Raw genomic sequence first — 12,681 nt, forward strand, 5'->3', positions numbered from 1 at the left:
ACATAACACCACTAATCACATTAATGCACCGATCCCTTCCAAAATAAAAGCCCTGTTTGCGTTTCTTCTTCAGAAGAAGAAGAACGGGGGCCTGTGTTTGGTCAAGATTTTAATCTCTTCTTCTCCCTCTCTTTAATTTATGGAGCATTTTACTGGTGAATTTGAACCAGACCTTCGAGATCACTGCTTTCAATAAAAGGAGAGAGAGAGGGAGAGAAGAAAAAAATAGCAAATGAGGAGGAGTTGGAAGTCTTCATCCGGTGCTAGAAGCCTGAGCTGCTGTGGTTAGTTTTGATCTTGGGGGGCGTTGTGCACATGCTCCGTGTCTCGCGGGCGCTGCTGCTTTTATCCCCCCCGCCCCCCTCCGACAAACTCTTATCAGATGAGCTTCCTGCACGCCTCCTCCCGTTTTGAGTCTCTTGACGACCTTGGGGGGGGAGGGAGGGAGGGGGAGGGCAGACTGACTTTCTCCGGGTGTGTGGCGATATCTCTCCCGCGTTGTAAATCTTAATAACGTCTTAATCTCTCTCTCTCTCTCTCTCTCTCTCTCTCTCTCTCTCTCTCTCTCTCTCTCTCTCTCTCTCTCTCTCTCTCTCTCTCTCTCTCTCTCTCTCTCTCTCTCTCTCTCTCTCTCTCTCAAATCAAAGGGGCTTTATTTATTGGCATGAGTTTACATTGCCAAAGCAATTAACATAAAACATTTTAGGAAACAAACTTGGGAAAGTACATAGCTGCTATTTATGAATTGTTTTGAAAAATCTTGAAAGTGACGAATAATTTAGAATGTTTAACACAAATCTTCTCTTTTGGGGGTCCCTGGCGCAAAACATTTTCAGATGGGGGTTGAAGGTAGCATCACTGGTTCATATGTACAGTAGGTCTATGTGTGAGGTTCTCTCTTAAAGCTGCGGACCGTCATCATCATCAGATGTCTTCCTCTTAGCCAGCCTCCTATTTTTGAATAAATCCTAACAGTTTTCTGAAAAACGTATGTTTCTATATCAGTGGTTCTCAAACTTTTTCATGTCAAGGACCCCCAAAATTATATGTATTTGGCCGTGGACCCCCATCTCAAAATATTTTGTTCCAGGGACCCCCATGAAGCAAAGATTTGAGTTAAAAATGTTAATAAATCCATGACTCTTAGGATTTTAAACCTGTGTCCCATCTTTTATGCTGCATCATAGTGACCCCCTAGCCTAGGTCGTAACACACTCTCTCTCTCTCTCTCTCTCTCTCTCTCTCTCTCTCTCTCTCTCTCTCCCCGTCAGTCCCCTCCACGCGGTGTCGTTCGCCCTGGCCTGCGGCGTGCCCGGCGTGGCCATGCTGACGCTGGCGGTCAACCCCCTGACGGGCTTCCTGGGCTTCCTGAACATCTTCCTGTACACCTGCTGCTACACGCCCCTCAAGAGGGTCAGCATCGCCAACACCTGGGTGGGCGCGCTGGTGGGCGCCATCCCCCCCGTCATGGGCTGGACGGCCGCCACGGGCTGCCTGGACCCAGGTGTGTGTGTGTGTGTGTGTGTGTGTGTGCGTGTGCGTGTGCGTGTGCGTGTGTGTGTGTTCGCTTTTAAAAATATATATTCCAAGATTTACACACATTTTCACGATTTTTCTAAAATAGCAGATCTACAAGCTCGTAGCGTGGCACTCGGTGCCACGCTACGAGCTTGTAGATCTGCTATTTTTTAATGGCCAAAGTATAAAATAATGGTTATTGCTCAAATCTAAAATGACACAGATGCATTCCCGGATTGTGTGTGTGTGTGTGTGTGTGTGTGTGTGTGTGTGTGTGTGTGTGTGTGTGTGTGTGTGTGTGTGTGTGTGTGTGTGTGTGTGTGTGTGTGTGTGTGTGTGTGTGTGTGTGTGTGTGTGTGTGTGTGTGTGTGTGTGTGTGTGTGTGTGTCACTATTTATGTCACTTAATAAATAATTACGGTTGTCGTTGAACACTGGAACATAATATTAATTTGTGAATAAGAGTTACATTTATATAGTACCTTTTATTGAAAGGATAACCGCTTGAGATGTATCATCTCGTTTTCGAGAGGGTCCTATCACAAACATACAGAGAGTACAATAGACAGAACAATACAACAAACACATCCATGCATAGTGCATACAAAACAAAAACTCTGCTGAAACTGGCCTCTCCCACCCCACCTGATCACCCACAAAGTAACAGACTTCATGCATTAATGTACCCATGTGAAGCGAAATGAACACAAACAAAAGCAAAAACGACAGACTGTTATATACATGCACATAAGTTAACATGCATTGAAATGCCCATACGAATACACAGAATACAAACATGCACAATTAAATTGCAGCGTATTCCCTATGATTCACAGGGCGGATTATAGAAGACAGAGAAAACAATCAGAGGCATTTAGAAGCAGGAGCATGTTATTTGAAGATGAGTGAGGATAGATGCTTTAAAGATATTAAAGGAGTTAATGGATCTAAGGGAACTAGATCTATTAGTTCCCCCGGCTGGGGCTTTATATTTAAAAGCACGTCGACCAACTTCTTAACTGATTTTGGTGGGGATAATGAAGTAAGGATACTCAGTATGCCTTAAGGTTAGGGTTTCCGTTTGGCATTTAGGTTTTGAAGTTGCACAGGTGCAGATATGACAAATAACCTAAATATACAAGGACATGACTGACATATATAATAACGTTAAGCTTTTAAAAAAAAACGTAATCTCCCATTAAGGGTTCCTGGGCAAACCGCTCGTGGTCGACGCTAGTTCGATCGAGGCCCGTTTCTACACACACCCAGTGAGTTGCTGTTAAAAAATGAGACTTTATCAGAGTGACTTCACCTCAAAGAAGTTCCCCGATAAAACTCCAGAGTAATCCTGAGTCACTCAGTCCAACACAGAGCCAAATTTGGACATTATATGAACTTTCTCACACATCACAGCTGCACTTTGGCCAAAAAAAAAAAAGACCCTTCCTAGATGTGCAGACTGGGGAAGCCACAGGAGTCAGGACCGTATGAGTGTTCACGGTTTTAACCCAATAAGACCTGAGACCCATTATACAAATGTCCTTAACAGTTTTCTGAATAACTTATTTTGCTATATCAGTGGTGCTCAAACTTTTTCATGTCAAGGACCCCCCAAAAGCAAAGATTTGAGATAAAATAAAATAATTATGTATATTCAAAGATTTGCACACATTTTCACGATTTTCCAAAAATAGCAGATCTACAAGCTGGTATATAATATAATTTCGGTGGTGCTTGACATGAAAAAAGTTTGAGAACCACTGATAGCAGCATAAGTTTTTTCAAAAAGCTGTTAGGATTTAGAAGACATTTGTAGAATCCCCAGAAGCAAAGATTTGAGATAAAAAAAAATGTTACTTTAAGAGAATATATATATTCAAAGATTTTCACGCATTTTCACGAATTTTCAAAAAATAGCAGATATACAAGCTCATAGTGCGGCACTCGGTGCCGCGCTATGAGCTTGTAAATCTGTTATTTTTGAATAGCCAAAGAAATCTTAAAATGATACAGATGCGTTTTGCATACATTTTTTCAAAAATGTCAGATCTTGATGCCTTCCCGGTTTTAATGGGTTAATGTCCCCCCGCCACATGTTGTCATAAACTAGCACCTTTGAGCGGACGTTAAGGAGTGAAACGTGAGATGCAGTGAATCAGGGCCGTGACAAGTGGAATCACAATGTTTATGGGACCAAATGTCCATATTTCGGTCCCGTCTCTCTGGCCTATCGAACACATTTCCTGTGAACTTAATTGGGCAATAAAACAATGTTACTTGGCGTGTGAAATCAGACTTCTTGAAGAGCAGGTGTTAAATGGGGAAGATGGAAGATTTGAGTGAAGTATTTACTTCCCCTTTTCTGTATGATGTATGATGCAAATATGTCTGATGTAGCGCAATATTAGCTCTCTGGCATCCACATTTTGTTTTAAAATACAAAATAACTATTCTTTGTTTTGTTGTCAGGGCTGGTATAGTAGGCCATATAAAATACTACTCAAAGGGACTGGTTGTCTGAGTCTAGGACCCACCGCAGTGGTGTCCGGTAAGAACTTAACCGAGATGTTAACCCTGATGATTAAGAAGTGTGGTTCGGAAGATCCATGTATAATGCAGAGATATCTGGGTTAGGCCTGTCCCCGACTAAGGATTTCTATAGTCTACTCTGATTGGCCAAATGTTGCCTATTCAACTAATAGTGGATTAATGCAACAACAAAAAAAAGAAGAAAATGTTCAGCTGAGAGATTGGCAGTCGAATCAGACTGATTCGACTGCCAATCCTCTCAGTCGAATTTTTCACAGATCACAGATTGGGGGCTTGGCCTAACGAAAGTTTGCAGTCATCAGATTTTAGTTTTGCTTTAAACCAGGGGTCTTCAACAGGGGGTCTGCGACCCCTAGGGGGTCCTTAGAGTTTCTACAGGGGGGCCACCAAATATTTGTGTGATATGATTTTTATGTTTTACATTAACCACTTGAACCCTAGCATCCTTATTCTGAGGAGAACTTTAGCCAAAAATAGCAGATCTACAAGCTCACAACGCCTCGCGCTGCGAGGCGTTGTGAGCTTGTAGATCGGCTATTTTTGGCAAAGTGGCTTGGTGTAGAGGGAAAAAAGAGCAGACCAAGTTAAAAAAATAATAATCTGAAATTCAATTTTATACAATATAGTTTAACTGCTTCATCTCGCTCTCAGCTAGGGGGTCCTTAGCCTGAAAACTTTGAAGGCCCCTGCTGTAAACAATGCGTCACACACCAGGATGTTACAGTCTCAGGACACCGTCGTACTTGTCTTATTTTTCTTTTGGTTCCCTCGTAAAACTGTGATGCGACCGGGCCAACGTCCTCCCGCGAGTCGAGTCCAGGACCTCTGTGACCGTGCCTGACCCGCTCAGCTCCCACCAGCCCCATAGTAGAGCTTTATTTACATATGTCTGTGTGTGTGTGTGTGTGTGTGTGTGTGTGTGTGTGTGTGTGTGTGTCTGTCTCCACAGTTGTTGTCAGTACAGAGAGAGACAAGTCTTTGTTCTGTAAAGCATTTTTGTAAACTTTGTTTGGAACAGCCGTTCTACAAATAACTTCACTATCATTATCATTACAAGTGAAGGAGCAAGATGACGGGGGTGGGGGTGGGGGGGGGGCTGTCCTTGCTTGTTTGGTAGAAATGCTAAGTGTTCTGTTATGGAAACTGTGAAATGTGCAGTGGTGTAAAGTAACTAAGTACATTTACTCAAGTACTGTACTTAAATACAATTTTGAGGCACTTTTACTCTACTGGAGTATTTCCAATTTACTGTACTTTTACTTCTACTCCACTACATCTCAGAGGCAAATATTGCACTTTTTACTCCACTACAATTATTTGAAAACTTTATAGATTTTGATTATTATTACAAAACATACATTAACCACTTCAGCCCTGTATGCATTTTGGCCATTTGAAAATAGCCGATCTACAAGCTCTCATTTCTTTGCAAGATCTGCTATTTTCAAAATATTTTTATACATTTGAAAACTTGTGAAAATGGGACATTCTGCATAATTAGTACCTTATACTTTTGGTACTTTTAAGTACAATTTGATACCAATACTTTTGTACTTTTACTCAACAAAATATAGTACTTTTTCCTCAGACTTGTCTCAGACTGTCGCACACAGTCACACTCAAACAAAGAGTTTGTGTGCATGATGCCAGTATATTTTTTCTTGGGGGGGGGGGGTGGTGGTGGCTCTCAACAAAACATTTTAAATAATTCATCTATGGCCTTTTCATGTGCGGAACGAGAGCAGCTCCATTGAACTTATTTTTTCAAGAGAGAGGGGGCTGCTAGCTGTGGGTCCATAGCAACTCCAGCTATTCATAGCCCCCCGTCTAAAGAATCTGGCCTTATACCGTGTATATAGCTCCCATCCTAATAACATGCCCTCCGCGTGAACTTGGGGTTATCAAAAGACTGTACAAGAGTCTGTCTAGCCCCCCTCCCAACCCTCTGCAGACCCCCCCCACCCCCCTCCTCCTCCCATTTTTCTCTCTCTCAACTGCCTCTCAGGGTGTCCACCGTTGCCAGATTCTGCGAGAGAAATAAGCACTATAATAGGCCACATGAGCACTTAAAACCTATGTACATTGGCTATTTGAAAATAGCCGATCTACAAGCTCACAACGCGACGCGTTGTGACCTTGTAGATCTGCTATTTTCAACAGAAAATGCTTGTCTTTGCGTACAAAAAGAATAGAATACACTTAAAGCTTCAAAATGAAAATAACTAATTAAGCACTGTGCGAGAGGTGTTGTCTGAGTGAGGCAGATATGGCGTGAAGAGCAGGTCTGAGCCCAAGATAGTCTCAAGGCAGAAAAAAGTGAAACATTTTCAATATCTTTTTGAAACATTTAACAACACAAATCTGGTACAGAGGTCACAAAATCCTTTTTAAATGGTGGTCCGTGGACAAATGCATATCAATCTGGGTGTCCTTGACATGGAACATGCTTGAGAACCACTGGTTTATAAACAACATTTAGGAAACAAGCCCCAAAAAAACGCAACCTGCAACTACCAATATTTACAAGAGACTTTACATAAAAAAGAAGCCCAAAGTCGCTTATAATAAGCAGACATGGCAACACTGTGGGTGTACCCTCCCTCTCTCTTCCTCACCCGGGATTTGTTGGATCAGCGTGGCGCTGAGGGTTCAAACATTTGCGGCGCGATGCCAAGGCCCGTCCCCCCTGTCCACTACCGCCGCAGGCCGCACTGTTGTGTTGTTTTTCCCATGGGCTTTTTTTAACACACACGTTTACTAAACGCAAAGACAAGCGCAGAGCGGGACAAAGGGAAGTGCTGTACGTGACCAGCCTTTTGTGCGGTTCTCCTGTTATGACCACTGTCGGAGTGGAGAGCCCACAGGTCTAATTTGGTACTCCACACACACACACACACACACACAGACACACACAGGATTGTATTTCTATACTTGTGAGGACATAAACATTTTAGGACAGCATTGAAAATAGCGCTTTGTAAATGAACAAGAGGATATGCTGCTTCCTTCTGATAGCCAGGGAAGACCGTCCTACTGAAGTGTAACGGTAACGGTTTTATAGCTCAACAGTAGAAATGTTGGCGCTTGCACTGTAGAGTTCTCAACGGGCCTGAAAATGAAGGAAAATTTGTGCTTAATGTCCTCAAAGTCACGCATCCAACAAGCTTTGAACTGAGCAGTTTGAACCTTCCGTTCCAGAGATAATGGCCAAAACATCTTGAAAATGGCCCCGGGCGATGTTTGAGTTTTGGCCACTTTCGTCAGTTTTTTTTATTATAACACGGGTCGAACGGCAACAAACCAGATCCTGCGTAAAGTTCACTTTGAGCTGCCTTACTATTCGGCCGCTAGGGGCAGTTGAGATTTATTTTTGGGGGTAATCGATTTCTTTCTTTATTTTTTTACGGAACTAATTAGCATACATTTCCGGCAGAATCTGAGAGCTCTATTGCACGGGGGACCCGGGTCAACTTGAAATCATGGGTAGGACAAGAAAGTTCAGCATTGCAGCTTTAAGTGGTGTTCACTTTATGCATTGAAACACCTCCCCTCCCAGCTCACACACACACACCCACACATACATACTGTGCATAGTGCATAATAAATAATTAACTCTCGTTTCATTCTCTTCCTTCACATCTCCAGGTGCTCTGTTACTGGGGGGCATCCTCTACTGCTGGCAGTTCCCCCACTTCAACGCGCTGAGCTGGAACCTGCGTGAGGACTACTCGCGCGGCGGCTACCGCATGATGTCCGTCACGCACCCCGCCATGTGCCAGCGCGTGGCCCTGCGCCACAGCCTGGGCCTCATCGGCCTGGCCACCCTGAGCCCCGTGGTGGGCCTGACCACCTGGACCTTCCCCGTGGTCTCGCTGCCCATCAACGCCTACATCAGCTACCTGGCCTTCCGCTTCTACCGGAAAGGAGACCGCAATACGGCGCGCAAGCTCTTCTTTTGCAGCCTGTGGCACCTGCCTCTGCTGCTGCTGCTGGCGCTCACGTGCAAGAAGCCGCGCAAAGACTCGGAGAGCCCGCCACCAGCGCCCCTCCTCCCTGTGCAAAGCTAACCAGCTCAACAACAAACACGTCTCCGAGAGACGGGTGTATATGTGCCGTTTGCAACCAGCTAATTTTGCAAACCACGCCCTCCCCCCTATCGCTGTGCTTTACAACACGGCAGGTACGCCAACAGCGAGGCCTTGAGCCTTGTAAGTTGCGTCCCCCATAGAGTTAAAAAATAATAGAGAGGACACCGGAAATTTCCGCCCATCCACTTGTTTGGAGTTGTTCACCATACTCCCTTTTAACCCTTTCTTCCGGGTTGGGAAATGTGATGGGTGGGGCCTATGTGACGCGGTTTGCGCCACCTCCGTGTGCAGCCCCGTGCACAAGCTCGTGAGTCGAGCCCATTGGTCGAAACCGTTTTAGCTTGTTCATGTCTCTGGCCCCAGCCGTTAATAAGCTGCAGTACCTATGAACGGCCAGCATGTCCAAGAAGCGAGAGGGAGCTTCACTGCTCCATCTCGCTTCTGGGGGGCTTGCTCGGCGCGAGTGTACGCGCCGAGCAAGCCAATGGCCCTGTGCGTCGACAAGCGTGGTGGCGACGCATGGTGGATAAGCTTCGGTGGATGGACTACGTTATTGCACCTGTTTTCCAAATTGCACATAACGGTAGTGCTGGACAATGACGTGCCCGTTTTGCTGGCTAACGTTAAACTAGCTACGTAATGTAAACGGAATAACGGGCGCATGCTGCTTTCACCCAGCCAACGGGAGGAGAGCATAGCTCAGTGGTTCTCAACCTATTTTTTTTGGAAGGGGGGGGTCCCCAGATGACAGTTAAGTGACAATTTAAGGACTTTAAGACCTTTCTAATACCAAAACAAAAAAAGAAATGGAAAAACTGGTCAAACATTGGCCAAATAATAATAGCTTTATATAAATAGATAGATTTATATAGCTCTTTTCTAAGTACCCAAAGTCGCTTTATATAAAGAAAAGGAAGGAACCAACTTTAAGAAAAACAAATAAAAGAAAGTGCTACATTAAGAAGATAAAAGGTTAAGCATGGGTTGGGGAGGCATCTTAACCAGACCTCAGCTGGGAAAAGCTATCTTGAAGAGGTGGGTTTTGAAGGAGAGGAGGCAGGGGTCATTTTTTAGGTGGTTGGGGAGTGCATTCCAGAGGGGGGGGGGGCAGCAACAGAGAAAACCCTGTCCCCCAAATTGTCAAATAATATAAGAAACAGGCAAAGTGAAAAAAAAAAGTGAAAATAAATTTTGGGTGGCCTGAAAAGGTTGAGAACCACTGGCAATAGCCACTGAAAACGATGGTGGCCGTAGCTTGCGAAATTTTGCTGGTGCGAAAGGCATACATACACGCCTCTGAGACCGTCCTCCTGGCCCTTCCTGTTTCTCCTTTCTGGATTGAGCTCACTCCCTCAGCGCCGTGGCGATGAGGGGCTGATTAATTACAACTGTTTTATCTGTGCGAGTGTGTTTTTTTCCCATTGCTCGCTAGCAGAGCCAGGAACGGGGAGGTCAGGATGGCATGTTTCAAATGGTTTAGTCAACAGCAAACACATGGAGTTGCTTAAACCCCCTGAGTTGCATCAGGTGGTAATCATTTCAATGTGCGTGTATGTAGTATGTATATTTCATGTTTATTTATATATAAAGCGCTCGTTCTTTCTCCCCCTTGGCCATGTTGTACATGACTGATGTTATTAAATAACATTGTACAGTGTAAATTGATCCTATATTAATCTGTAGAGGGGACACCATCAGCAAGTACAGTAAACCCCCCCCCAGATGCATTGTAATAATGCAACAGGATATAAAAGAGAGGAACTCCAGAACAGATTATTATCGTGAAGACATGTTGTAAAGAGTTTAAAATGAGTTTAAAAGACAACAATAATGCTGATTTGAAAGATCGCTATAATCACACTGAAATTAGATTATGGATATGTGAACCGTTTAACCACTTAAACCCTATTTTTTGTACTTTAAAAAAAACATTTTCTACAAGCTCTCAAACGCGTTGTGAGCTTGTAGACAGTCACTATTTTCGAAAGTGTTCGAAAATGTTCTGAATTTTTTTCTGGACATTTTTTGGGACATTTTCACTTTTAATGTCACTTTGACTTTGACGAACACGATCCGTTTTACTTGACGATAGTTCTAGATTTATGGGCCACTATTACGTGGCATTTTGCTGCACACAGCAATACTCATCAATGGTTCTACTTCTATACCGTCTGCCTCATAATACTTAATAAGTCAATACGGTTCACCTGTGTACCAACACAAGGGAATAGGTGTGCTACTGTATGTATGGCACATACACATGTATGGTTCTCTGACAATAAATGTCTTCAATACATCCATGTCTTTTCTTTCTTTTTTTTGTGATTTACTTTCCCGCGGACTGCCCTGTGTAGGTGTTTTTTCCTAGTTTTATGTAGACAGATGATCGCAATGTTCGCCTACCTATATGGGTGCTAAAACTGGTTGGAAACAATTCAGGGATTTAAGAAAATATATTACTTGATTGCAAAGTCCCTATATTGGAGTTGCGAAAGCGATGCAGAAACTTCAGGGCGTCCCTCTTTTCATGTTGGGACGTTACCGGGATTGGATTTCAAAGCGGTAGGCGAATAGGTTTGTTAGTGGATGTTTTTCTCCACCGTTCAAGTCCCTTATCCCATTAAAACCGGGCAAAGCATCTGTGTCATTTTATAGTTTTTGCGTTGCCTATGCCAAAATATCAGATATACAAGCTCACAGTGCGTCACTTTGTGCCACACTGCGAGCTTGTACATCTGTATTTTTGAACATTTTGTTAAAGATATTGAAACTGTGAGAATTTCTGATTTTAGAAGGCATTTGTAAAATTGGCCTCATGTCTTCTTAAATGTAATGTTTTTTTCTCCAGACATACTGTATCCGTAGGTGGAGATCTCCGATCATCATCTGGCTGTGCGAGACCATCTGTGTTTTGTTTTCTGTGTTTTTTTTCATACAGCACTCTATTGAAACCCACTTTAGGAAGTGATTATGTATTGATCGTGTAAATACTGGAGGGCAGATACAGCCGGCCTGATACAGTATCTAATCTCACCACACAAAACACAACACAACACCACACTATCATCACACCGCACTAGATAGGCCGCCCCGCTGACTCAGCGCTAAGACTTAGTGTATGGATTTAAGTTGCAATTATAGCCTTAGTGGACACGCATGGCATTAAGAGCGGATGACCATCATCCATCTAATCCACTACGTTTCTATTTAGCCAAACCACCTCTGCACCTGTCACTCAGCCACATGGCCCCCCCCACTTCCGCCCCGTACCCCATCATAGTTTTGGTATTCGGTTACGTCTCCATCACCACCACATCCCAGTGATCCCACTGAACGAGCCCCCTTTTTTTTTTAATACCCCCACACACATCTTAACTGCCCTCCTTCCCATAAAAGAGGGACGATGGGGATTTAGCCATGAAGGTTGGGGGGGCTGAAATGAGTATATCCTCGTAAAGTGTCCGACCGGATACAGAATTTCATATCGAAGGGGAGAGAGGGTGGGAGGAGGAGGAGGAGGGAGGGATCGGGCCAGCTGTTACAGCCGGGTTAGGTGGCGTGGCCGGGCAGGGAGGGGGGGTGGGGGGGGGGGGGGGGGCGAGGGTGACGGCGAAACCTGCACGGAGATTGAATGTCAGTGGGTGCCACGCCAGTCTCGCAATGATGGTGGTGATGGGGCCTGGAAGAATCGGCTCGTATTTAGTGGCACAATAAGCAGCGGTGCTGTCATTCCCTGAAATTCATATAGGGACTAGGGAGGGCTAATATCTCTCGCTGAGTAATAATAGGCTGCCCCGTTGCATGTATTTTTCGCTTGCCGACCAGAACAGAAGATGATCGAGTTATTTGCGGCAAGTGACACTATTGCACTGTATAGAGTATAGGCTCGGAATTATTTTTTTAAAGATTTTTTGTTGTGGCTTTTATTCCTTTATTGATAGGACAGTATAGGCTGACAGGAAATTGGGAGAGAGATGGGGAGTGACATGCAGCAAAGGCCGTCGGTATCGGGGACTTGAACCCGCGACACACTGTCAGGCTACACTCAGCCTACAGTAGGTGCCTGGACCGCTACGCCAGCAGCCCGGGCCTATAGGCTCAGTTTTAAAAGATGGGGTCAAGGTTTAATTATTTTTTTCAACGCTGTAAGCTTATAGATCGTCTTATTTTCGTCGCTGCATGGACACCGGCCGTACGAAGGGTTGTTAGGCTATTAAATGAGGCAGTAGGTTTCTATCTTGAGGTTCTGTGTGATTCCCTTCCTTGGCCTATGACTGATGGGCTTTCTCCCACCACATCGTCCCAAGATGTCTGCTGTCCTCACCTGCTCACCCGGGCTAAAAAGGTAAATTACTTTCTGCCTTTGAAAATGATCGTTTCTCGTTCTGAGCAGGAAGGATTTCACAGTCGGATGACTTTTCCTAAAGCTTGGAAGCTCTCTGGTCTGCACTTGAATTACACTTTACCATATGTCATCTCTATGTTAAAGCAGTGGTTCTCAAACTTTTTCACGTCAAGGACCCCCA

General features: G+C 44.3%; 1 protein-coding gene across 1 annotated transcript in view; it reads left to right on the plus strand.

Moving 5' to 3' along the window:
- LOC311060388 (protoheme IX farnesyltransferase, mitochondrial-like) overlaps positions 1-10,010 on the plus strand; it is a 103,291-nt gene extending 93,281 nt beyond the window's left edge. The window contains exons 6-7 of the mRNA XM_084078560.1: positions 1,272-1,504; positions 7,713-10,010. Coding sequence (XP_083934686.1) covers positions 1,272-1,504; positions 7,713-8,134 — 655 coding nt within the window. The 3' untranslated portion in view covers positions 8,135-10,010. The remainder of the gene's footprint in view (positions 1-1,271; positions 1,505-7,712) is intronic.
- Positions 10,011-12,681: the final 2,671 nt, after the last annotated feature.

This window comes from Gymnoscopelus microlampas (genome assembly GCF_963454915.1).
Source record: "Gymnoscopelus microlampas genome assembly, chromosome: 14".
NCBI classification, from domain to species: Eukaryota; Metazoa; Chordata; class Actinopteri; order Myctophiformes; family Myctophidae; genus Gymnoscopelus; species Gymnoscopelus microlampas.